At 43.0% G+C, this 27,973-nt stretch overlaps 1 protein-coding gene across 1 annotated transcript; it reads left to right on the forward strand.

Moving 5' to 3' along the window:
• Nucleotides 1-405: 405 nt before the first annotated feature.
• LOC139409436 (rhophilin, Rho GTPase binding protein 1) lies at nucleotides 406-21,632 on the forward strand. Its single transcript, XM_071154591.1, has 15 exons — nucleotides 406-486; nucleotides 3,548-3,663; nucleotides 6,717-6,845; nucleotides 8,019-8,094; nucleotides 8,216-8,293; nucleotides 9,039-9,163; nucleotides 11,766-11,932; nucleotides 12,085-12,272; nucleotides 19,289-19,445; nucleotides 19,634-19,756; nucleotides 19,841-20,035; nucleotides 20,139-20,215; nucleotides 20,306-20,452; nucleotides 20,570-20,722; nucleotides 21,222-21,632. The coding sequence occupies exons 1-15, from the start codon at nucleotides 406-408 to the stop codon at nucleotides 21,429-21,431; spliced, it is 2,022 nt and encodes a 673-aa protein (XP_071010692.1). The 3' UTR covers nucleotides 21,432-21,632.
• The last annotated feature ends 6,341 nt before the right edge of the window (nucleotides 21,633-27,973 follow it).

The raw sequence follows: 27,973 nt of genomic DNA on the forward strand, positions 1-27,973 counted from the left end.
ACCGTGATTGTTTTGTTACGGGTCTTTCCTATGTTGATTTGCTCTCTTTCCATCCACCACAACAGACCCTTGCCTGCAAGTATTGGTGCAACAAGTTGTATAGCGTCCTGGCTTGATGATGGGAGAAGAACCTGCGACGAGGCAAGTGTAATGTTTAGTTGTGGGACAATGCTATGCTACAAACATAAACCGCTAGGCAGAACGAGCTCATCTATTCAATCCCAGTTCACTTGTTTCTAGTTTCGATATTGTTGCAACCATAGACACTATATAACACTGTCTGCTTGCCTTAGAAATGCCGTGACAATAACTGGTAGGGTTGGCTAGAGTAGAACGGGAGGAAAGTGGTGTTTTTATTTTGTACAAATGAACGGCCTTGGGACATTCTGTTGTAGAGAGCCAGAGATGTCTGACGCTGGCTCAGACGAGGAGTTGGCGCTTCCCGCACGGATGGAGGAGGGGAGTCACAACGGGAGTATCAGAAAGGTGAGGGATACGCAGTTTTAGTTCCAAAAACACGGTACTGTACCAACACCTTTTATATTACACGCTCAAACGGAAAATTGACAGCATATGCTATGACGATACAATAATATACAAATAAATACCAGATCAACTATGTACTCTTCAAAGTGATTTATTATTGACATGCATTTCCATGCAGTGTCATTACTGAATCATTGACAGATTCATTGAGGGGTATCCTGGACCTGCATTGAGTTGCCTTATGTTGGTGAACTTTTGGTGACTTAGGTTGGGGGTCTGCTATTGCATCATGGGGGGTAGATTGGAGTAGGATACTGTCCAGTTGGGGGGTGTCATGGTACAGATGGTTTGTGGCTAGGAGAGCCTAGTTACCCCATTTCACCCCCTGCTGTACCCCTGCTGTCCCCTGGCTTGGGCCTGGAGCACAGCTATGGCTGAGCAGTGGGTTGGGGCCCTGGGTCTGGAGGGTAGCTATGGCTGAGCTGGGGCCCTGGGTCTGGAGGGCAGCTATGGCTGAGCTGGGGTCCTGGGTCTGGAGGGCAGCTATTGCTGAGCTGGGGCCCTGGGTCTGGAGGGCAGCTATGGCTGAGCTGGGGCAGTGGGCTGGGGCCCTGGGTCTGGAGGGCAGCTATGGCTGAGCTGGGGCTGGGGCCCTGGGTCTGGAGGACAGCTATGGCTGAGCTGGGACAGTGGGCTGGAGGCTTGGAACTGGAGCATGGCTATGGCTAAACTGGAAGAATGGAGCAGGGGACTGAAGGCAGGCTACTGGAGCATGGCTAGGCTAGCACCCTAATCCCTACAAGCACTCTGAGGATTACTGGGTGCACGCTCACAAAACAAACAACTCAGAGAGGTGGATGAAGGGAGGTGGGAGAGGGAAGGAAATGGAGAGGGTTGGTTTAAAGGGGGGGTCCTATTGCATCTGCCCACAGAACATCAACTGTCATTTTCTGTTCATTTCCCGATGATTGTAGGCCTACATGTTGGCATGTCTTGTCCTTTATCAGCAGACTGAAGGAAGACTACAGTGGATTCAGGTGTCCTGGGTTGAGACCCCAGTCCAGCTCTACTCATAGTATGGTGCAGCAGCATCATCAGACACTAGTACAGTCTTGATCTAGGCTCTTATCTCCTAGCAGCAAGTGGCAATTGCTCACCCTTTACCAGTGACGATAGCTCACCCCCTCTTCCCAGCCTCATGTCTTCTAAGATGAGATCTCAGAGCCCATCTTAGCCACTTATAATGTGGTGGATGAAGTTGGTGTTGGAAAAAAGAGCACTGCTAACCTTTGGTGGCTGTATTTCTATCGTAGTCAGGTGTAAGGTATTCCGAGTCTCCTCCGCTCCGTGGGCCATGACGTCTAAGGACTTACCTCACAGCAGGTTACTGACTGAGTTCTACTGGGGCTTGGTCTCTTGGCAACCATCGCCACGGGGATCCTGTTGCCAATGTAATGGGCTATCTGATCCTAACTATGACGGAGGAGGGTGGTCTTAACCCTTTACATGTATGGATAGGGCCAAATTTGAAAGGTTTCGAACACAAGAAATATGGAGAGCATATGCATAACCATGGTAGCAATTTAAAGGGAACAGTTTGGAGATTATGGGAACATTCGATTAAAGGTGAGGACACAGCAGTTCACCTAACACAAGACTGAATCCAAACATTACACTGTTGAATTTCATGTTTATTTTAAATCTGAAAATACTCCGGATCCATTCAGTAACATAAGAAAATGATAGGAGAATTTGGGGTGAGCGGTGTAACTGGGGTTTCCAAGTGGCTGCACACCTTATCTAAAGTGTACACAGTTCCTAAGTCATTTCAATGCACTTTTATGACTTAAAGAAGTTTTCAACTATAAGGTGCTTTTTCAAGCTCTCCTAGCTGTGCTGTTAAGGAATTAAAGCATGTACACTTGTAGTTGTGTTTAGAACACAGACCTACACCTGCCTTTACACAATAACTGTTGTTTTTAAGCAATCCAAAAACAGTCCATTATAAATTGCAATCTGGGTCAGGTGGGAATAATTTGAAAGCTTGTTCTATTGCCAAAATGACTAGCTAAATTTATAAAATGCTATCTTAGTACTTAGCTACTATGGCCTATTTATTGCCTTACCTCCTTACTTCATTTGCACACATTGTAAATAGATGTTTCTATTGTTATTGACTGTATGTTTGTTTATTCCATGTGTAACTCTGTTTTGTCACACTGCTTTGCTTTCTTGGCCAGTTGTAAATGAGAACGTGTTCTCAACTGGCCTACCTGGTTAAATAAAATAAAAAGTGATAAGCTTTCACATGGCAATTCAGAGAAGCAGATTGTAATTTTGGTGTGCAATGAATAGAGTCGTGAGTGTGTTGTCCGCGGTTTTCTTCATAATATAACAAAGCACAGGTTCACTGTGTTCAGGACAACCCAGGGTATAACGCCATGTCATCGATGTAACTGTACATCAAACATAATAGTGATAAACGTTGACACTGTATATTACATTCGTTTTATGATATTGAAATGTGAAGTGCACATTTGGACCGTATAGATGTTTTGGTTTGCTTGTATGACATCAAAGTGGTATTTATTATAATCCTCAACGTCTCCTCTTTCAAAATGCTTTGAGTCCTCATAATTTACTGTATTTCGCTCACTCAGACAACAGTTGCCCAACTAACAGTAGGGATGTGGGTAACTTCTTGTCGTGCGCAGTGCTGAAGATCAGACCGGCTGTCATTAGAAACCCATACAGAGCTGTGAGGCAGAGACACTGAACTCTGACATCATGTAGAGCATGTTACTGTACAGCCATTGCATTCCAATTTAGGCTCTTACCGGTGTTCAAATCTGCCATTTTTAACCCGTACACAAGTGTGAAGGGTTAATCACTCATACTTAATCAGGGAGGGAAACTAACGGGGTGCTCAGATGTATCTATTGCAGGGCTTTGTTATGTAATCCACTGAACAGTCCACCAACCTACCTGTTCGGCTAAGAGTACTCTGTTTGACCATGTTATGCGTTATCCACAATCTATTCCCCCCCACCCTTCTCTCCAGGGTTGTGATCCGTGCTCGCAGACCCAGCGCAGTAAGCTGCAGCATCGTAGAGCTCGTATCAACCAGCAGATCAACAAGGAGATGAGGATGAGGGCTGGGGCTGAAAACCTCTTCAGGTGAGCTGGGGTGGGTGAGGGAAGGGACGGGTCATTGTACCAGTGGACAAATATTGTCTCTGATCCTGTGTGTACACTCTCCTCCTGGGCAGCTCTGGGGCCACTTCCCACGCTGTGGTGGGAGAAGGAACCCAGAGCCCCACTACCTGTGGAAACATTGAGCTGTATCACATATAAACACTAGCAGATGGATCTACCAAACGATTTTAGGGTGTATGGGGAACGCCCCCAAAACACACCACCTTGTTTTATGGCTCTCTGTGTGTCTGTGTGGTCAATCGGCAGGTTTGATTAAGTTTATTTTGTATTCCCCCCCCCACCCCCCCCTCAGTTTTAAAGTGCAACTTGCCAGTTGGATGGTCTTATCAAACACACATACTGTCTCTCTGACCTGTACTTGTACAGTTATAATACAGCCTGTTCTCATTCTGTCTTCTTTAAAGTAATTCTGACTTTATTTCAGAGGAAGAAAGAGGCTGGTGGCAGGACATCAAAGCTGACCTAGGGTTTTATAGCACATCAAACCAACCTCTCTCAGGGCATTAACGTCATTCTGATCCTTTCAAACAGTTCATCATTCATCCCACGCTTGTATATGTACAGTGTTACTGTGAGGGCCACTGAAGGACATGGTGTGTCTGAGTGGTTATGTAGAGGAGCAGAGCTATGGTACGTTGGACACTGTCTTTAACATCCACATTCATCCATCAGAGAGGATGAGGAGCAGGAGATTGGGGAGAGGAGACGTAGCTCTGAATTAAAGCAGAGCAGTGTGCTCCCTTTTTCTTTAGTGGGCTGTTTAGCTGCTGAGTCAGGCGGTCATAAGATAAACAACATCAAGCTAATTGAAAGAGAACCGTGTGTCAACCCTCCCTCCCCTCACTTGTTTTTTTTTTAGGTTTTGAGAAAAGCTAGCATAAGGGAAATAGAATAAGATTAGCCTAGTCATTGAATTAGTAGAGATGTCATGCACCATGTATCCCATTCACCAGCTTTTTATAGTTGATTCAGAGTCCTCTGAGGCTAGGACATGACTCAAATTGTCCTACTTCAGAATTTGCTGTTTGGCCCTATAGAGACAACCACATAAGAGGGGCAGGGCTCTATGCTGTACTTTTTTACAAGGAGCACTGAGCATTGAGACATTTGGTATTTAAGCTGATGCTCCTAAATTGAAATTCCAGGTCGCACAGTAAATATTTAGGCCCGTATGTGTGCACCCAGTCCTGTCCCTTCCTTCCCCCTCTATTGAGACTGGATCACAGAGACCCCTGGCGCCACCAATCAACAGGCTTTCTTGTCCAGCTGCTGCACCTTTCCCTTCCCATTCCCATGCAGAGAGAGATTTTCCTAGGGAGGGCAGCTGTCTGCAGGAATCTCACCTCTGGGTTTCAGTGGGAGACATGTTTATCCTCACCAGTGTCCCACACCCACATGTGTAATGGAAGTAGTTCAGTGAACCGTCTTCTTGTTATTAGCAGTCTAACCTTGCCTGAGACCTGAAGACTTGCATTAGTTCCGACCTAGTCATTTGGCATGATGCAGGACTCTCGGGTTCAACGCCAGTCACGCGTGTACACACACACACACACACACACACACACACACACGATGAGTTGTCTGTGAACTGGTTTGTGGTGGTAGGAGCTAGGGTGAGGAGGGGAAAGGGAGTGACCGAGACTAATGAAGGATGATTGGAGAACCTAGGAGGGGAGGGGGTGCATCTCATTAGAGCTTCTGATTGGCTGATGATGTCATGTGGCGGCATGCTGGTGTAACAGGACAGCGTGTTTATATACTGTGGGCTGGTGTAACAGGACCGCGTGTTTATATACTGTGGGCTGGTGTAACAGGACTGTGGGCTGGTGTAACAGGACAGTGTGTTTATATACTGTGGGCTGGTGTAACAGGACAGTGTGTTTATATACTGTGGGCTGGTGTTTATTGTTGTGCCTGGGGGGGTGGGGGGGGTTACCTTTGTCTCTCTTAGCCTCAGACAGGTGTCAACATGCCTAACCTTTTGTGTGTGTGTGTGTGTCGGTCTTCTAATCCGGGACAAGTCTCCTGTTGTGGTTGAAAGACTGGCTCTCGTTGAGTCCTAATTGTCACCTGGCAAAGGGAGTGGCTTTCTCATCCAAGTTAATCACAGTTGTCTGTGCTGAGCGATAATAGCGTTTTGAAGTCTGTTCAGTTTTTGAAAAATAGTCACGTTTTTGATTTGGTTTAAACAAATGCATGATGTGGGTTGCATGCTGTAACAACACAGAATAAAGCAATTAATAAAAGCCCCATGATGGCAGTGACTGTTCATTACTGCGTATCACTTATTATCCATTATTCACATTACTTTACATCAATAAAATACTTCCTTTGTGACATTTTTTTATTTGATCATCTCTTCTCAGGTGGTGTCTCTGTCCCAACAAGTCATCCCATATAGACTAGTAGCTGGCTATAGCGCTGCTTTCTGACAATCACTATTTTAGTGGTTCTTCAAAGTAGATCAAGCATATTTTTATGACTTCTGAATACCAACAATGAATTACTTAGATCATGTATTGTCAGATAGAGATGCCTCACGAAGGAACAACTGCTCTCTATCCTTCTCGATCTGGCGTTCTGTCCCTCTCCTTCGCCGTATCAGTCTGCCCTACGAGACTTGCCTGGACAAGTGGAAGGCTCAATGTATTCTGGTCATTGTAGTTAAATAACCACCATTTGGGCTAATTGCTTTGTGTGAGTTAGTTATCAGCCCAAAACTCCTCGGGGCTCCAGAATTGCGTAACCAGGGGGAGTACCCAGGATTTCTGTGATGTGGAGAGAAGTGTCTGTCGGATACCATGACAACGAAGTGATGCCTCGGAGTTTGAGGAAAGTTCTAAAATGTTAGCGTTGTTTATATCAGATCCGCCAGTCATCCATAGTAACGAAAGCTTATGTCATCAAACGCACTGTTGTCCATTTGACAAATGGACAAAATGCATTATCCTGTTTCTGTATGGTATTTTTCTATATTGTCCTAATATAATCTGATATGAACATGTTTGTTGCAGAGCCACCACTAACAACAAGGTAAAGGAGACTGTGGCTCTAGAGCTGAGCTTTGTCAACTCTAACCTGCAGCTACTGAAGGAAGAGCTAGAGGAACTCAACAGCAATATGGAGGTCTACCAGACCGAGAGGTAACATGTGAACAACAAGATCTCATAGTTTTACTTACAAATTTGATGTATTATGGATGAATGTCTTTTTTTTAATGCATTAATTCCACGTGGTTACCAAGGTTACTTCCACGTGGTTACCAAGGTTACTTCCACGTGGTTACCAAGGTTACTTCCACGTGGTTACCAAGGTTACTTCCACGTGGTTACCAAGGTTAATTCCACGTGGTTACCAAGGTTAATTCCACGTGGTTACCAAGGTTAAAACGGAAACAACTCAAGGTTACATTTAGGTATTCATTCCAAGTGGCTAATTAAAAATTCCACCTGAGAACTTTTGGTATTTGTTTCATTAGTCCATTGTTGATAACGTCCCAAAAATGTTTTGCTGGTCAGTAATCAAGTTGTCAAGATATGTAACTTTCATATACAGAATATCAGAAATCATCCCTGTGTGACGCATTTTGCATCATATGATGCGTCATACGGGGATGATTTCTGTATTATGAAAGTTGTATATCTTGACAACTTGACTGCTGACCAGCAAAACATTTTGGGACGTTATCAACAATGGATTAATAGTTTTTGGGTGGAGTTTTCCTTTAAGGTTAGGGCTATGGTTTGGGAAGGCTTTACAAAAACAAGGTGCTGTTTCCATGAACTATCATCAAGTATTCTCCCGGCTTGTTAGAGCATTGTGAACTGCCATGGGGCCGTGATCAGAGTAGTGCTCTTCGCCCTCCCGAGTATCATGAGTTCGCGCCAGTGCTGGGCAATAATATTGCTATTTTTGTTTTGTGAGAGCCAATGAAGGCATATCGCCGTTCTCAGGACCTTTTTTAAAACCTCCGAAATTGAAGTCTGTTTCTAGTGATCAGCCTGGTGTGAAAGCACACACCCTGGTGGGGGGCGCTAATTATAGCCTAATGAGTTGCCTGGAATGCCAGTAAGGAAGCGAGGTGTGTTTGTGTTAGCCAGGCACAGTTCTGAGGTTTCTTCCATCCCAGCTGAAGCGCAGGGTCACAAGGGGGACAAATCCTGTGATTACTGTCATTAATTACCCCATGGGGAGGGGCTACTGGTTAATATAGTTACTCTAATAGTACAGGGAGACAGATGGGGAGGGAGGTTTGGGTTTTTCTGTGGAGGTTTGTGACAAAAGTAATTTAACACGTGTTGGTCTCTCTCCTTAAGTGAAGCCATCAATGTTCCCATGATCCCACTGGGTCTGAAGGAGACCAAGGAAGTGGACCTCACTGTCCCTCTCAAGGTAAGGACGATTGGACCTTACGGCCTCCCTCAAGGTGAGGACAATGGATAATATCTCTCTTGCTCGTTCTCAGTACTCACTTTATTTAATATGTATCTCTCATTTTTCTTCACTCTGTCAGGACGTTATCTGTGAGCATTATGGAGAGGACAGCTCTTTGTTTGAGAAGGAGATCAAGGAGTTTATGGAGCTCAGACAGGTTCGATACCCTCTGCTTGAAATGCTAACTAACTGCTCATGCTGTTGAAGATGCTGCCACCTAGTGGATTTATGACATTGAGTACGGTTACATGCAAAAATGTGATTTACTATGGATGGTCAAATTTAATATAATAGTTTGATTAAAACGTTTACATGCTTTGCAAGAAGAATGCTTTCCCTAATAATCCTGTTTACATGGACACCTCTGAAATCAGGCTACCTGATGACACTGATAAATGCAGAAAATCACCAATCAAAATAAAGGTTCTATCACAGCGGCCATGTTATTTTTGGGAATCATATTTGATTCTGAGTTCGGACATATAAAGTTTGTATGTGAAAATTACTTCTAAGACTTCAGTTGTTCCGAACTTGCGTCGCTAAAGAGGAAGGCTCTCGGCTGGTGCTAGCACATGCACAGCTGGAATGCCAATTTATATAAAGAAAACTTAAGGTGTTTACATGTCCTAATGATTTGAAAGATTGCTCAGAAAACCAGGTGTTTTAATTGACGTACATTTACTTCGATTTGGACTTTACGCCAATTAATATGAGCAGAGTAAGGTGTTTACACAATAGTCATGTAATCTGACTACCACCATAATCATTTGAATATCCAATTATTACTGTGCATGTAAATGTACTCAGTGACTATTGGCTGACTGGTTGCTTCTCAGTGGCTGTAAATATGTATGTTGTTGCGTTGAGTGTTAATGTGTGTATTATCTGTGTGTTGTCAACAGGCCATGCGTACCCCCAGTCGTAATGAAGCCGGTTTGGAGCTTCTGATGGAGTATTATAACCAACTATACTACCTGGACCAGAGGTTCTTCCCCCCACACAGAACACTAGGAGTCCACTTCCACTGGTATACACCCAAACCAGACGTGCGCACACACACACACTGCAACCCACCACATGCATGCACACACACCCTCACGTCTCTTACTCCTCTCTAGTTCAAGTCTCATCCTCTGTTTCTCTCCCTTCTCTCAATTCAAAGGGCTTTATTGGCATGGGAAACATATGTTAACATGGCCAAACCAAGTGAAATTGATAAACAAAAGGGAAATGAACAGTGAACATTACACTCACAAACATTCCAAAGGAATAGAGATATTTTAAATGTCATACATATTATGTGTTATAATGATGTACAAAAGGGAAAATAAATAAACAGGAATATGGGTTGTATTTACAATGGTGTTTGTTCTTCACTGGTCGCCCTTTTCTTGTGGCAACAGGTCACAAATCTTGCTGCTGTGATTGTACACTGTGGAATTTCACCCAGTATATATGGGAGTTTATCAAAATTGGATTTGTTTTTGAATTCTTTGTGGGTCTATGTGATCTGTAGGGAATATGTATCTCTAAAATGGTCATACATTTGGCAGGAGGTTAGGAAGTGCAGCTCAGTTTCCACATTTTGTGGGCAGTGTGCACATAGCCTGTCTTCTCTTGAGAGCCATGTCTGCCTACGGCAGCCTCTCTCAATGGCCAGGCTATGCTCACTAGGTCTGTACATAGTCTAAGCTTTCCTTAAGTTTGGGTCAGTCACAGTGGTCAGGTATTCTGCCACATTGTACTCTCTGTTTAGGGCCAAATAGCGTTCTTGTTTGCGCTGTTTTTTTTTGTTAATTACTTGACACATTGGAAATAATTATCTTTTTGTTTTCTCGTGATTTGGTTGGGTTTAATTATGTTGCTGTCCTGGGGCACTGTGGGGTCTGTTTGTGAACAGCACCAGCTTGGTTAGGGGACTCATCTCCAGGTTCATCTCGCTGTAGGTGATGTCTTTGATATGGAAGGTTTGGGAATCTCTTCCTTTTAGGTGGTTGTAGAGTTTAACGGCTCTTCTCTGAATTTCGATAATTATCTGGTATCGGCTTAATTCTGCTCTGCATGCATTATTTGGTGTTTTAATTTGTACACTGAGGATATTTTTGCAGAGCTTTTTTTTTTTGTGTTTGTGAAGTCTTGGTTGGTGAGCGGACCCCAGACCTCACAACCATAAAGGAAATGGGTTCTTTAACTGATTCAAGTATTTTTAGCCAGATCCTATTTGGTATGTTGAATTTTATGTTCCTTTTGATGGTGTAGAACGCCCTTCTTTCCTTGTCTCAGATCGTTCACAGCTTTGCGGAAGTTCCCTGGGGCGTTGATGTTTAGGCCGAGGTGTGTATAGTGTTTTGTGGGCTCTAGATTGAATTTGTACTTGTGGTCCTCGCAACTGGACCTTTTTTGGAACAACCATTATTTTTGTCTTACTGCGATTTACTGCCAGGGCCCAGGTCTGACAGTCTGTGTTTAGGTGCTGCTGTAGGCCCTCCTTGGTTGGGGACAGAAGCACCAGATCATCAGGCATTTGACTTCAGATTCTAGTAGGGTGAGGCCAGGTGCTGCAGACTGTTCCAGTGCCCTCGCCAATTTGTTGATATATATGTTGAAGAGGGTGGGGCTCAAGCTGCATCCCTGTCTCACCCCATGGCCATGTTTAACCACACTTGTATACATGGATTTTTTTTGTATGTTGGAATGTTTTCCCCCAACACCGCTTTCCATCAACTTGTATAGCAGACCCTCATGCCAAATGAAGTCAAGCTTCTTTTTTTTATGAAAAAAGCATGGGAGGACTTTGCCTTTGTTTTGGTTTGTTTGTCAATTAGGGTGTGCAGGGTGACTACGTTGGAGGGTTTGTATTTTGTGCTGTAGTTCATTCAGTGTAATTGCCATAACCACTGGATTCTCCAGTCTTCAATAGTTGATATTCTAAGATTTGTGTTTGATCATGTATGTTTTTGCTGTGTTCTTTGTTATAGAGCCAAAAATATTGGAGAAGTGCTTTATCCATACCATATTTATCCATTTGTTTTGGATGGACAACTCAATGTTTAGTGTTTTCCAAACTTCCCAGAAGTGGTTTAGATTCTTCAATTACATTGAGCTGATTTCTGATGTATTGTTCCATCTCTTTCGGTAGTGTATTTCCATATTATTTGGGATTCACCATAGTGAAGTTGTAGGCTCAGGTTTTCTGGGTCTCTGTATTTGGTTGTATAGGTTTCTTTCTTAGGTTTTTGCATTCTTCATCAAAATGTGTCATTGTTGTCCATTTTTAGGTTGTCTGCTTGACATTTTTAGATTGATAGGGAAGCTGAGAGGTCATATATACTGTTTAGGTTTTCTACTACCACGTTTACAACTTCACTATTTCAGTGGAATGTTTTGTCCAGGAAGTTGTCTAAAAGGGATTGAATTTGTTGTCTACTAGGTTTCCGCCCTATTTTCCTTCCATCTATAGCATTTCTTAATATTATTCAGTTCCTTTGGCTTTGACGCCTCATGATTGATTATTGCTCTGTTCAAGTTGACTGATGTGATGAGGTCAGTGAGCTGTGGGAACGCTCTGAGACTGTCAACTGCCCCTCCCTCTCTCTTTCACACCTGCCCATCCCCCGCTCTGTCTCTAGGTATGACTCTCTAACAGGTGTGCCGTCGTGCCAGCGTGCGTTGGCGTTTGAGAAGGGCAGTGTGCTGTTCAACGTGGGGGCTCTCTACACACAGATAGGAGCCAGACAGGACCGCTCTGCTACAGCTGGCATAGACCGTGCTATAGACGCCTTCCAGAGAGCTGCAGGTAACCACACATTCTTACACTCGCATTAACATGGCATGAGATGCGCGCACACACACACACACACACACACACACCTCTTCTGGTTGCGCTTTGCTTTTACTCTGTCATTACTGTGTTTCAACATACTTGTAAAAGCTATTGTGTGTGTCCAGGTGCATTTAACTACCTGAAGGAGAACTTCTCCAACGCTCCCAGTCTGGATATGAGTGGCCCGTCACTATGCATGCTGGTCCGCCTGATGATTGCCCAGGTGCAGGAGTGTGTGTTCGAAAGAGTCACACTCACAACTCCGGACACGCACTTCATCACCCAGCTACAAGTGGCAAAGGAGGCCGCACGGGTGAGGGGGCGTGTGTGTCTGTGTGTGTGTGTCAAACATGTTATACCCACTGGTGCACAATACCTTGAGCCAGTGTCCTTGTTGAAGACTTCTCTTCTGTTCTGGTTAAGGACTATGTTCCATTCTCCTGACTTTCTCTCTTAATTACATTTCAAAGTGTTTTATTGGCATGGGAAACATATGTTTTACATTGCTGAAGCAAATGGATTACACAAGTTTTAAAAGTGTATATAGACATTTCAAATGTTATATTATTGGCTATGTACAGTGTTGTAACAATGTGCAAGTAGTTGAAGTATGAAAGGGAAAATAAATAACTAGATGAATATAGGTTGTATTTACAATGTTTGTGCTCCACTGGCTGCCCTTTTCTCATGGCAATGGGACAGAAATCTTGCTGCTGTAAAGGCACTGCGGTATTTCGCCTAACTGATATTGGAGTTTATCAATGTTTAATTTATTTTCACATTCTTTGTCTGTGAGCTGTTGGAAATATGTGTTTCTAATGTGGTCATACATTTTTTGGTCTGGTGGTTGGGAAGTGTAACTCAGTTTCCACTTCATTTTGTGGGCACATGGGCAAACCTGGCTCTCGAGATGACACGCTTTGGCGTCCTCTCTCAATAGCCTTCTATGCTGAGTCTGTACATAGTCAAGGATTTTGTTAATTTAAGGTCAGTCACAGTGGTCAGGTATTCTACCACTGTGTACACTCTGTTTAAGGCCAAATAACATTCCTGTTTTTTTTGTTTATTCTTTCCAGTGTGTCAATGTTTTTTTTTGTTGCTTTCTCATAATTTGGTTTGGTCTAAATGTGTTTCTGTCCTGGGGCTCACCTGGCTGAGGAGACTCTTCCCTAGGTTCATCTCTCTGTAGGTGAGGGCTTTGTGGTGGAATGTGTGGGCAATGCTTCCTTTTAGGTGGTTATAGAATTTAACAGCTATTTTCTAGATTTCGATAACTAGCGGGTATAGTCCTAATTCTGCTATACCTGCATTGTTTTGTGTTTTCCAGTAAGTATATTTTTGCAGAGTCTCAATTGGGTGTTTCTCATTTTTGTGACTTTTTGATTAGTGAGTGGACCTCTGACCTCGCAACCATACAGGGCAATGGGTTTGTTAACTGATTGAAGTATTTTTAGACAAAACTCAACCTCCCAATTAGGATCTATGTTCCTTTTTATGGCCTAGAAGGACCTTCTTGCCTTAGATTTTTCACAGCCTTGTGGAAGTTACCTGTGGTGTTTAGGCTGAGGTAGGTGTAATAATTTGTGCTCTAGGGCAACAGTCTGGATAGAATTTGTTGTCTTGCCTACTGGACCTTTTTTGGAACACTGTTATTTTTGTCTTACTACGATTCACTGTCAGGGCCCAAGTCTGACAGTCTGTGCAGAAGATCTATGTGCTGCTGTAGGCCCTACTTGGCTGGAGACAGAAGCAAATGGTAGACATTTGATTTCAGTAGAATGGGCCCGGGTTCAGCAGACTATTCTAGTGCCCTTGCCAATGTATTAATATATACAGTTGAAGTCAGAAGTCTACATACATTTAGGTTGGCGTCATTAAAACCTGTTTTTCAACCACTCCACAAATTTCTTATTAACAAACTATAGTTTTGCCAAGTCATTTGGGACCTCTACTTTGTGCATGCCACAAGTCATTTTTCCAACAATTGTTCAGAAAGATTATTTAACTTGTAATTGACTCGATCACAATTCCAGTGGGTCAGAAGTTTACATACACTGAGTTGATTGTGCCTTTAAACAGCTTGGAAAATTCCAGAAAAATTATGTCTTGGCTTTAGGAGCTTCTGATAGGCTAATTGACATAATTTGAGTCAATTGGAGGGGTACCTGTGGATATTTAAAGTCCTACCTTCAAACTCAGTGCCTCCTTGCTTGACATCATGGGAAAATCAAAAGAAATCAGGCAAGACCTCAGACGAAAAAAAATTATAGACCTCCACAAGTCTGGTTCATCCTTGGGAGCAATTTCCAAACACCTGAAGGTACCACGTTCATCTGTACAAACAATAGTACGCAAGTATAAACACCATGGGACCACGCAGCCGTCATACCGCTCAGGAAGGAGACTCGTTATGTCTCCTAGAGATGAATGTACTTTGGTGCAAAAAGTTCAAATCAACCCCAGATCAACAGCAAAGGATCTTGTGAAGATGCTGGAGGAAACGGGTACAAAAGCATCTATATCCACAGTAAAGCGAGTCCTATATTGACATAACCTGAAACCTCAGCAAGGAAGAAGCGACTGCTCCAAAACGACCATAAAACAGCTAGACTACGGTTTGCAACTGCACATGGGGACAAAGATAGTACTTTTGGAGAAATTTGTGGGGTGGCAGCATTATGTTGTGGGGGTGCTTTGCTGCAGAAAGGACTGTTGCTCTTCACAAAATAGATGTCATCATCTGAGAAATTGTGTGGATATATTCAAGCAACATCTCAAGACATCAGTCAGGAAGTTGAAGCTTAGCCGCAAATGGGTCTTCCAAATGGACAATGGGCCCCAAGCATACTTCCAAAGTTGTGACAAAGTCCAGGTATTGGAGTGGCCATCACAAAGCCCTGACCTCAATCCCAAAGAGAACTTGTGGGCAGAACAGAAAGTGTGTGCGAGCAAGGAGGCCTACAAACCTGACTTAGTTACACCAGCTCTGTCAGGAGGAATGGGCCAAATTTCACCCAACTTATTGTGGGAAGCTTGTGTTTGACCCAAGTTAAACAATTTAAAGGCAATGCTAACAAATACTAATTCCCACTGGGAATGTGATGAAAGAAATAAAAGCTGAAATAAATCATTCTCTCCTATTATTCTGACATGTCACATTCTTAAAATAAAGTGGTGATCCTAACTGACCTAAGCAGGGAATTTTTACTAGGATTAAATGTCAGGAATTGTGAAACTGAGTTTAAATGTATTTGGCTATGTAAACTTCCGATTTCAACTGTAGGAGCCGCACACTTGAGTAAATATGGATCCAGATTGTCAACGCCTAACCATTTCTTACGATCTATAGCAGATTGTGCAGATAAGACCTCATCTTCTGTGACTTTTTGGATATTAAAAACGGGCTTACAATTTTCCACATCAGGCCGAGGGGCTGAAACAATAGACCGGTCAGGATCATGTTTGCCATTTTTCTTTTAAAGAAAACCAGCAGAAATAAAGTGCTTATTAAAAACATCAAGTTTCAGTTCAGTCACTGATTCCGATGTAATTTGCTTCGGCAGGGACGTTGAATTTCCTCGTTTTAAGTGAGTTAACGGTTTTCCATAGTTTAGAGGGATCACCAGCAGACTGTCATAGCACTAAGAAAATACCTCGAGTTTTGCCTATTTTATTCCTCAGATGCATAAAAGCAGCCAATCAGCTGTTTCACCAGTTTTCCTCGCCAAGGCCCATGCTTTATTCTTTTGCAGGAAAAGGATTTTCAAATGAGAGGAGAACCAAGGATTAGTTTGTTTATTTTTTTAAAAAATGTGTCTCCGGAAGTTGCTTTTAACGGGCTTTGTTTATCAGCCATGGAGGTAAAAATCGAACTAAAAGAAATTGGGTCCATTATGCAGTTTACGGATAAAAGCTCTGAGAAATAAAGGCCATGGATAAAGGCTTGCTCAGAGAAGTGTTTATAGTTTTTCTTTAGAATTATACAGATGTCTTTTTTTTTTGTTGCCTAGTGTCTCTGATACATGTAATAGGGCAGTGGTCACTGTCATTTGCAAATAACCCCCTAGCTATATGAGGTGTATTTAAGATGAGGTCTATTAATGTAGATTTTTCCAGATCTTTTGGATTAGGACGGGTAGGTATAGTTATTTAGTTCATTACAAATGTCTTTAAGTGACGCTGGCATCAGCCAGTCCAGATTGAGATCTCCGATAATAATTCAGAGTTTGCATAATTAGACATTAACTCAAATATTTTGCATAGAGCAGATACTGGAGCTGAGGGTGGGCGATAAACTCCCGCTAGCGTTAGTGCATTATGACCAAGGACCACATTTTAGAACTAAGCAGTCATACTGTCTCGGAACAGAAGTTGAAATGGACACCGTGACATCTAGGTTGCATTTAACATAGATGGCAATACCTCCACCTCTGCCTGCTCTGTAGATATTGTACCCAGCTAACAGAATGCTTTTCCAACAGTCTTGAAGGTGTTCCCACATGCTGAGCACTTATTGGTGGATTTTCCTCCACTCTGCAGTCCAAATCATCCCAAACCATCTCAATTGGTTTGAGGTCAGGTGATTGTGGAGGCCAAGTCATCTGATGCAGCATTCCATCACCCTCCTTGGTCAAATAGCCCTTACACAGCCTGGAGGTGTGTTTGATCATTGTCCTGTTGAAAAACAAATCATAGTCCCGCTGAGCACAAACCAGATTAGATGCGTATCGCTGCAGAAAGCTGTGGTAGCCATGCTGGTTAAGTGTGCCTTGTCTTCTAAACAAATCAGACTGTCCGCAGTAAAGCACCATCACACCTCCTCCATGCTTCACTGTGGGAACCACATATGCGGAGATCATCAATTCACCTACTCTGCGTCTCACAAAGACATTGCGGTTGGATCCAAAAATCGCACATTTGGACTCATCAGACCAAAGGACAGATTTCCACCGGTCTAATGTCGGCAGGTTGCCTAGTGGTTAGAGCATTGGGCCAGTAACTGAAAGATTGTTAAATCGAATCCCCGAGCTGACAAGGTAAAAATCTGTCTTTCTGCCCTTGAACAAGGCAGTTAACCCACTGTTCCTAGGCCGTCATTGTAAATAAGAATTTGTTCTTAACTGACTTGCTTAGTTAAAAAGAAAAAATTAAATGCTCGTGTCTCTTGGCCCAAGCAAGTCTCTTCTTATTGGTGTTCTTCAGTAGTGGTTTCTTTGCAGCAATTTGACCATGAAGGCCTGGTTCACGCAGTCTCTTCTGAACAGTTGATGTTGAGATGTCTACTTAAACTCTGAAGCATTGAATTGGGCTGGTAACTCTAACGAACTTATCCTCTGCAGCAGAGGTAACTCTGGGTCTTCTTTTCCTGTGGCGGTCCACATGAGAGACAGTTTCATCATAGCGCTTGATGTTTTGTTTTTTTGACTGCACTTGAAGAAACTTTCAAAGTTCTTGAAATGTTCCGGAATGACCTAGCTTCATGTCTTAAAGTAATGATGGACTGTTTCTCTTTGCTTATTTGAACTGTTCTTGCCATAATATGAACTTGGTCTTTTACCAAATAGGGCTGTCTTCTGTATACCACTCCTACCTTGTCACAACACATCTGATTGGCTCAAACGCATTAAGAAGGAAAGAAATTCCACAAATTCACTCAACAAGGCACACCTGTTAATTGAAATGCATTCCATACCTCATGATCATGATTGAGAGAATGCCAAGAGTGTGAAAAGCTGTCATCATAGCAAAGGGTGGCTACTTTGAAGAATCTCAAATATATATTTTGATTTGTTTAACTTTTTTTTTGTTACTACATTTCCATATGTGTTTCATAGTTGTGATGTCTTCATTATTCTACAATGTAAAACATTTTAAAAATGAAGAAAAAAATCCTTGAATGAGTAGTTAACTTTTGACAGAAAAAAGAAATATGGGGGATTGGAAGTGATGCAAACAATTACATTGATGGAAGCTACAATCTCTGCAATATTAAAGCTGATCTACCCCCCCCCAAAAATGTATGGAATAGCCAATTAGAATATACAGACCACAAATTCTATCATTTCATTTAGTATACCATCAACACCAGTCCTTTTGGGGTTGGAGGGTTTGTATTTGGTCCTGTAGCTCATCCAATGTAATTGGAGAATTCAGTGCGTTGTGGTAGTCTTTAATAACAGATTCTACGTTTTGTAAATAATCACATATATTTTTGGTTCATGGTTAAATGGCCGATTTTAAGGTTGAAGTGGTTATCTCCATTTTAGATAGCTCTTCATGTTTGTTTAGTGTGTTCCAATCTTCCCAGAAGTATTTTGATTCTATGGAGTCTTAAATCACAATGTTTTCTTATGTGCTATTCCTTTTTTTCTAAGTGTAGTTCTGTGTTTTAGTGTTACACCACTAAAATGTAAGCTGACATGTGGTTCTGTTATTTTTTTTTTTTTGATGAGTTTCTCATTCTTTCTTAGGTTTTCACATTCTTCATCAAACCATTTCTCATTGTTGTGTTAGGTTTTCTGCCGGAATTAAAATTTGATATGTTAGGTGATAGGTCGAATATTGTTCAAGCGTCCTACTGCTAAGTTTACACCTTCCCTATTGCAGAAAAACATTTTGTCTAGAAGGGATAGGATTTGTTTTTTGGTAGGTTTCTACACTGCTGCCTTTCCATCTACAGCATTTCTTAATAGTGTGCAGTTTGTTCTGTTTCGATGCCTCACAATTGAGTATTGCTCTGTTCAAGTAGGTTGTGATTTGATAGGGGTGTCAGTGAGTTGACTGTGAACGCTCTGAGAGACTGGGTTGAAGTCAGTGATAAAGTAGTCTACAGTACTACTGCCAAGAGATGCGCTATAGGTGTACCTACCATTGGAAACCCCCTCGAAGCCTACCATTGACTATGTACGTACCCAGCATGCGACGGAGTTGTTACCTGTTTGTTGGTCATGTTGTAAAATGTTCCTGTTTTGACTCATTTAATAGTGTTAGGTCTGCACTATACCAAGTTAGCATACCCCCTGAGTCTCTTCCCTGTTTCACACCTGGTAGTTTGGTGGATGGGACTACCAGCTCTCTGTAACCTAGAGGGCAACCAGTGGGTCCATCTCCTCTATACCAGGTTTCTTGTCGGATGACAATGTCTGTATTTCTGTATTCTTTGAAGTCCAGGTTCCTGCTCTTTAGGCCAAAGGCAGATGACCTCAAAGCCTGGACTTGCCAAGGACTGTGTTCTATAAAGTGTCCAATGTTGTTAGGCATGTGGTTTTGCTTCAGACCAGTAAGTGTGAGCAGAGCCTGCTGAGCATCTCTCTCTTAATCTCTCTCTAGGTATCTGATGTGTATAGCTTGGTGCTCCAGACCATGTCTCAGACCCTTGTGAAGGACTATGTCCCGTTCTCCTGGGCCTCCATGGTTCAAGTGAAAGCCGAACACTTTAGAGCCCTCTCCCACTACAATGCTGCTGTTGCTCTCTGTGACCACACCCGTAAGTACCTGTGTGTATCGGTTAAGGAGGATGCTTTAGGAGAACATACGTGTGTGCAGTGTGGTCCTGTGTGTCTCAGTTGGTGCGAGCATGATGTGTGGTGGATTTTCCCCCTGCACATACATAAAATGGATGCAGTCATTGTACTGTAAGTCACTTTGTATAAAAGTGTCTGTCATGTTCTGTAGAGTCCATTGAGGAAGGGAGTGACAAAGAGTCGGCGAAGGCTCTCTTCCAGTTCCATGTCAGTAGTCCTGCTGGACCCCCACTCAGCCAGGTGCTCAGAGACCCTGAGGACAGACGCAAACTGGGTGAGTACACACACAAAGATATTAGATTTTTGTGCATGGTCATTGTGAGTACCTACTAAAGCTCCGTTTGTGCTCACGCTGTAGGGAAGGCCCACCTGCGTTGTGCAGTGATCAGACATGAGGAGGCTATGAGAGTACATGGTCTATGTAAGATCCTGAGGAAGATGGATATTCTACAGGAGGTGCTCTCTTTCATGTACAAACGCTCCCTGGACAAATACTCCGAGATGGACCGAGAGGATGACTTTGATGAGACCGCAGAGGCCCCCGAGATACACTGTGAGTGAGGGAGGGAAGGAGTGGTTTTTGTGAGTCAGTGAGAGGTCTGTGTATTAGAGCTGCTGAACATACAACATAGTAGTAAGTGATTGTTGTCCCTCAGCTCAAACCCAGCACAAACCAGACATCACACCACCCAACTTCTCCACTGTCCCAGTCACTGACATCTTCCAAAGGCTGGTAAGAGAGGGAGACTAAACATTTTCTTCATCATCATTAAAATCATAAGGTTTTGAAGTTGATGATGGTGTCTCTGTGTGTGCGCTGCAGGGTCCCCTGTCAGTGTTCTGTGCGAGGGCACGCTGGGGGCCGGTGCGTGTGGTGAGTCTCCAGCGAGGGGACGGGGGTTTGGGGCTGACTCTTAGAGGAGACTCTCCTGTCCTTGTGGCTGGGGTGGTGCCGGGGGGATGTGCCCAGGTGAGATAGAAGCACCCCGTCTCCTCTTAATCCTCTGCTTTTGTATTTCCTAAGATTCTCCAATGGAAATTGTACAGTTTTTCATGCAGCAATGAAATATACTGTGTGTTTTCTCAGGAGGCAGGTTTGAGGGAGGGGGACTATATAGTGGCGGTGGATGGAGAGGACTTTAAGTGGGCTAAACATGGAGAGGTGGTCCACATCCTGAAGAGCTGCAGCGACAGAGGAATACAACTCAGCATCATCACACTGCACACACACGATACACAGGTAGGGGTGCTTGTGGTTGTGTCTTTGTGTGTGTGTGTTTACATCTCATTAATGTCTGTGTGTCAGGGCTTCACAGCCCAACCATTTTATTTGCATATGTGCCTAAATCTTTGGCTTATGCGACCTGGAATTGTTATTTAGGAGCACCAGTACGCCTAGAAAGATTTAATATTTCAAAAATTTGTCATCGTGCACCTACATCACTTTGTGTGCACCTACATCACTTTGTGTGCACCTACATCACTTTGTGTGCACCTACATTTTTCAACTTAGGGGCACGTTCCCTTGTAACACACACTAAGTTGAAAAATGTAGGCGCACAATGACAAATATTTGCTACTGGTGCTCCTAAATAGCAATTCCAGGTCGCACAAGCCACAGATTTAGGCACATATGCAAATAAAATGGTTGGGCTGTGAAGCCCTGACACACAGACATTAATGAGATGTAACACACGCTCTTTCACATCTCTCGTGTGTGTGTGTGTGTGTGTGTTCAGGTGGATAGGAGGCAAGTGATGCTCTCCCCCAGTGGAGACGAAGCGAACGCTCTGCAACGGACCATGGGCAGGGCTAAGGGGCAGCGCACCGCCCCCTTACTCAACTGGAACAGGAAGAAGACTGGGGGAGGAGGCAGAGCCACCAAGAGACTGGGCAGCACCTTCAGTCTTCCGTTTGGAAACCTTCGGGACTGTGAGTCCATGTACTGAGGGCACAGCAGACATGTTAGTCTATTCCATACAGTGCACTACCAGCCAATAGTAGTGTACTAGAGAATAGGGTGCCATTTCAGACAGTGCCATAGATAGACAAACCACTCAGGGAATGACAGGTGGACATGTTACAATACAAGGATGTTTTGTAAATGACTGGATATTAAATGTGTTATTGCAGCAGGGCAAGGAGAGGAAGAGGAGGTTCGTAGGAAAGGATGCTTGGTCCAGATTACAGCAGTTTCAACTGCAGAGAAACAACAGTTTTAGAAAGCAGGTGACTGCATGAATCTGTCGCTGAGGGAGTTAAGACATGGAAATCCTGTCCCAAAATGGGCTAAATGTTGGGGCTCAGTGTTATTGTCGCTTACTATTATAGAGATGGAAGAAGACTTCATGTCAAACTACAGCCGCTGATCCAAAGACCACATGTCTTAATCAGTGAAAATATAGTATAAACACTGATCGCCTTTCGTGGAGAATAATAATGCTTCGTATACTTTCAATGCATTTTTTTCTGCAAAAGCTGGGTAAATGCTCCCATAAACAAAAGCTGGGTAAATGCTCCCATAAACAAAAGCTGGGTAAATGCTCCCATAAACAAAAGCTGGGTAAATGCTCCCATAAACAAAAGCTGGGTAAATGCTCCCATAAACAAAAGCTGGGTAAATGCTCCCATAAACAAAAGCTGGGTAAATGCTCCCATAAACAAAAGCTGGGTAAATGCTCCCATAAACAAAAGGTGCACAAACAGCTTTTACATTTTTTGCATTTACCCTCCACTACACCACTGGTCTTAATGTTAAAAACATGTTTTAATGTATCCCAGAGTCCTGCATTCCCACTCCAGTTCTAACAAGGTCACTCAACTCTCAACAGTAAAAACAAGGACATCCATTCAGGACCTGGGTTGAGCCCTCCACTTCCTCAAGTTAGAGCATTGTGCAGAAGAGAATGTATAGCTGTAGCCATAGCACTGCATTCCATTCTCCTACCAGTTTTCTAGAGTTGTTGATGTAAAGTCTTTTGTTTCTGTTTGATAGTTGAGTACAAATGACTACCTTCAAAGTACATCAATGGTTCTACACTGAGTGGACAAAACATTAGAAACCCCTGCTTTTTCCATGAGACTGACCAGGTGAATCCAGGTGACAGCTGTGATCACCTGTTAAATCTACTTCAATCAGTGTAGATGAGCTGAGGAGACTGGTTAAAGGACTTTTAAGCCTTGACAATTCACATGGATTGTGCTTGTGTGCCATTTCAGAGGGTGAACGGGCAAAACAAAAGATTTTAAGTGCCTTTGAATGGGGTATGGTAGTAGGTACCAGGCGCACCGGTTTGAGTGTGTCAAGAACCACTATAGCTGCTGGGTTTTTCACGTTCAACAGCTTCCCGTGTGTATCAAGAATGGTCCACCAGCCAACTTGACACAACTGTGGGAAGCATTGGAGTCACCAGGCCAGCCTCCAGCCACACTTTCAACACCTTGTAGAATCCATGCTCCAGCGAATTGAGGCTATTCTGAGGGCAAAAGGGGGTGCAACTCAATATTTTGAAGGTGTTCCTAATGTTTTTTTTACTCGGTGTGTGTGTGTATTAGTTTTTCTACTCATGTTTTGTACCACATTCTTATGCACTGTGACTTCATAGGTGCAGAAAAACGAAATGGTGTAATTGCAGACCACAATTTGGGATGTTTCTTAATATGGGTGTTCCCTGCTATCAGGAAATGCACATTGATACCTGCCATTGGTCAGTTCCGGTGTTATGAGACTGATGGTTTCTCGACACATTATTTGTTTACATAGCAGGTTAGGTGGATTAGTGAGCCATGTTTGGAGACTGAGGTTAGGAAAAGGGTTAGGCCACAGAAATGACCATGGATCAATGGGTGTAACTTTTTCTATCAAGAAATATATATATTGGAAAATGCCCCTAATGGTGTTCTGCAATTTCTCTACATACAGGTAACTGCCAAAAATAAAGGCAACACCAACATTAACTGTCTGAATAGGCTGTCGGGCTACCACGAGACGCCAGATCAGCTTCAATGCACCTTGGCATAGATTTTACACGTGTCTGGAACTCTATTGGAGGAATGCAGCACTAATCTTCCTCCAAATATTCCATTTGGTCTTTTGTAGATGGTGGTGTAAAACACTGTCTCAGGCTCTGCTCTAGAATATCCCATGTGTTCAATTGAGTTGACATCTGGTGACTGAGATGGCCATGGCAAATGGATTACATCATTTTCATGTTCATCAAACCATTCAGTGATGACTTGTGCATGGGGGCATTGTCATCCTATTGGGGCAAAGACATGGTAGCCAAAATAAGGGCCAGCCCAGCATTTTATACATGACCCAAGTCATGATGGGATGTTAAATGCTTAATTAACTCTGGAACCACACTTGTGTGGAAGCACCTGCTTTCAATATACGACTGTGTATGCCTCATTTACTCAAGTGTTGCCATTATTTGGGCAGTTACCTGTATCTTGTGACGCTGAAATGGTTTACGTGGTAAATTAGGGGATATACGAACTTAGTTGTCCTACTACTGCTTAGACCAACACAGCACACACATTTTAGAATAATAATGTGTTGTTTTTATAAAGACTTGTTTGTATATGTCTGCGACTAAGTAGTTGAAGATGAGAATGGTCCGTCTACCAAGTAGAAACCACCTATCAAGCTAACTTAGCAGCATAGAGGAAAGCTGATGCTACATTTAGCAAGGCCACTTTTTTTTTTTTTACATTTTCAACATTTGGATACCCAAATAGTATTTTGAAATTCCAATATATTTAATGTTATTTTCATCTCAATTATGAATTTTAGATGTGTGTTTCTGATTTGTGAAATCTGTCTACCGTGGTGTTTTTGGTTGTATATTTCCGTTAATATTTTAATGTTTTGTTAATTAAGGGATTTGTACTGCTTTCTTTTGTTTGAGAACCTGAAAATCATGGCTGGCTGCTCATATAATCGTGTGTGTGTGTGTGTGAGAGAGTGACTTGCAGACTTTTCTCAATTAATTAAAGGAGTGGATCACTGATTTGTCTCCATTGATGGTAACAGCTTCTCAGGGTTGCCATGTTCAGTTACATAATTGTAGGTCTGTGGTAACCAGCAGGTGTCACTATAACCCTGGTTATTGTATCAGATATTGCCAGATATGTTTTTTCAAATCAAATTTTATTGGTCACATACATATTAAGTAGATGTCATTACTGGTGTAGCGAAATGTAACCCATCATTAAAAAAAACATTGCTATTCATGAAAAAATGCTTTGATCCATTGATGTGTGTATTGCACATATAATAGGTTATACATGTCTATGTAACACAAATCTCATTAAGAAACCTTCATGTAAATATTAGAGAGAGGGGGCCTTGTAAGCTTTGAGCTGAAAATGGCTCTTTTTTTCTCAGGTCATTGGGACTGTCTATCTCGGCTGTCCCATCTCTAGATACGTAGATATGGTGTGTGTGTGTGTGTGTGTGTGGGGGGACACCCCTTCAAGTTAGTGTATTCAGCTATTTCAGCCCCACCAGTTGATGACAGGTGTATAAAATCGAGAACACAGCCGCTCCATGACGTTCAAGGTGGCATCCTCATTTCCAACAAATAATTTAGGTCAACTGTAAGTGCTGTTGTTGGGAAGCGGAAATGCCTAGGAGCAACAACTGCTCAGCCGCGAAGTGGTACGCCACACAAGTGTAACCGATGTGAAATGGCTAGTTAGCGGCGGTGCGCGCTAATAGCGTTTCAATCGGTGACGTCACTCGCTTTTGGTCCTTGAAGTCGTGGTTCCCCTTGCTCTACAAGCGCCGTGGCTTTTGTGGAGTGATGGATAACGATGCTTCGTGGTTGTCAGTTGTTGATGTATGCAGAGGTTCCCTGGTTCGAGCCCAGGTTGGAGCGAGGAGAGGGACGGAAGCTATACTGTTACACAAGCTCACAGAACGGTACTGCCGAGTGCTGAAGCGTGTGGCAAATTTAAGGCTGCTTCCTATATACATAGACTGAAATCACTGGCCACTTCAATAAATGAAACACCAGTCACTTTAATAATGTTTTCATATCTTGCATTACTCATGTATATACTGTATTATATTCTACTGTATTTTAGTGTAGCCGCTCTGCATTGCTCATCCATATATATATATCAGGGATGCAAACCTTTCGGCGCAATTCGCCGTTTTGAATCCAAAATAGGTGACACACGTGATTCGTACAGGTCCGATGAGAAGTTTTTTTGGGGGGGGGGATTTGGATCAGACTACTGGCTGTAAGCGAACGAGTGATGCGCAATACTGGCTGTATTCAAGGCTCAGCCAATCGTAACAGCAGAATGCTGCACGCGACCGAAGAGAAGCAACAGCCAATTAGCTAGTTACAGCATCAGCGCGCGCTCTGGAAAGACAGCAGAGAATAGAACGTATGTTTGCCAGCTACAGCAGCGCGCCCCCTGAACGATAACGAAGAGGTCAGTGAGAAGCCTGACCGCGGAGACGGGAGTAAGAAGGTGATGAAGCGTACTTCATGAGCTGTAACCGAAAAACAACTGGCATTTGGTTAAGTTTGAGGTGAGGGAGAAAGTGTGGTGGAACAAGTATTGTTAGCATTGTTAACGTTACTTATCTTGCTAGCTGGATCGAATTCTCTTTTAGCTAAATTAGCCAGAGAAACATATAGAGGTGAAAGGAACACCACACACTCCCTCTTTCTCACCTTTTCAATACAGTGGATAAAAAGGGGTATGCAGGAGGTGTTCTCTGTCTGAAAGAGATCAATTATGCAAACAAACGGTCTCATTCTCTGCTGCTGGCACATTGTAGAACAGATGTCCACAGGCAGAAAGTGTATAACGTAATAACCTACTGTGTAGCCCAAGGATATAACTTTTGTGTTGAACTTGATAGTACCACTTGTGTGTGAGTGAGGGGGATTATTAAAAGCTTTTACTCGGTGAACGTTATTTTTTGCACACATGTAGACTTGATTTTATATATTCTTAATTTATCGTTCCGTTACTTAGATTTGTGTGTATTGGGTATATGTTGTGAAATTGTTAACTATTAAGGCACTGCAACGGCCTAAGGCACTGCATCTCAGTGCCAGAGGTGTCACTACAGATCTTGGTTCAATTCCAGGCTGTATCACAACCGGCCGTGATTGGGAGTCCCATAGGGTGGCGCGCAATTGGCCCAGCGTCGTCCAGGTTAGGGTTTGGCCAGGGTAGGTTGTCATTGTAAATAAGAACTTGTTCTTAACTGACTTGCCTAGTTAAATAAAATGAAAAAATGGACTGCACTGTCGGAGCTAGAAACACAAGTGTTTTGTTACACCTGCAATAACATCTGCTAAACATGTATGTGACCAATAAAATTTGATTTAAAGGAGGAATAATGGTCTGGGGCTATTTTTCATGGTTCGGGCTAGGCCCCTTAGTTCCATTGAAGGGAAGTCTTAAAGCTACAGCATACAATGACATTCTAGACGATTCTGTGCTTTCCTGTTTCAGCATGACAATGCCCCGTGCACAAAGCGAGGTCCATACAGAAATGGTTTGCATGACTGGCCTGCACAGAGTCCTGTCCTCAACCCCTTCAAACACCTTTGGGATGAATTGAACACCAACTGTGAGCCAGGCCTAATCGCCCAACATCAGTGCCCGACCTCACTAATGCTCTTGTGGCTGAATGGAGCAAGTCCACTCAGCAATGTTCCAACATCTAGTGGAAAGCCTTCCCAGAAGAGTGGAGTCTGTTGTAGCAGCAAAGCGGGAACCAACTCCATATTAATGCCTATGATTTTGGAATGAGATGTTCGACGAGCAGGTGTCCCCATACTTTTTGGTCTTGTTGTAGAAATATATTAATAACAGAGTAGAGCGAGAGAAATAAGCCTCTCTCTAGTGGGTCACGTATGTCCTAATGCTCTCCCATAACCCCTCTTGCACAAATCTGCACAGATGTTTATGACTCTGTACTACCTGGCGCGTGCACACACACCATATCAGGCCAGTTGTAAATCTAAGTGGATGTGTATTCCCCCCTGACCCTCCGGCAGAGTGCTCCGGTGTTTACTCCTCACAGACAATCATTTTTCAATCAGTAATCAATGAACAAAGCAGCTAGCTGGGAGCTATTGACCTAAACCATCCAGGGCCCAGCACCACACAATGATAACCCAGGGAAGTGTGCAGTCAATCAATCAAATGTATTTATAAAACCCTTCTTACATCAGCTGATGTCACAAAGTGCTGTACAGAAACCCAGCCTAAAACCCCAAACAGCAAGCAATGCAGGTGTAGAAGCACAGTGGCTAGGAAAAACTCCCTAGAAAAGGCCCGGAACCTAGGAAGAAACCTAGAGAGGAACCAGTCCTCTTCTGGCTGTGCCGGGTGGCGATTATAACAGAACATGGCCAAAATGTTCAAATGTTCATAGACAACCAGCAGGGTCAAATAATAATAATCACAGTGGTTGTAGAGGGTGTGTTGCTTTGTTCCCGCACACATCTGTGTG

This window comes from Oncorhynchus clarkii, chromosome 5 (assembly GCF_045791955.1).
Source record: "Oncorhynchus clarkii lewisi isolate Uvic-CL-2024 chromosome 5, UVic_Ocla_1.0, whole genome shotgun sequence".
NCBI lineage: Eukaryota > Metazoa > Chordata > Actinopteri > Salmoniformes > Salmonidae > Oncorhynchus > Oncorhynchus clarkii.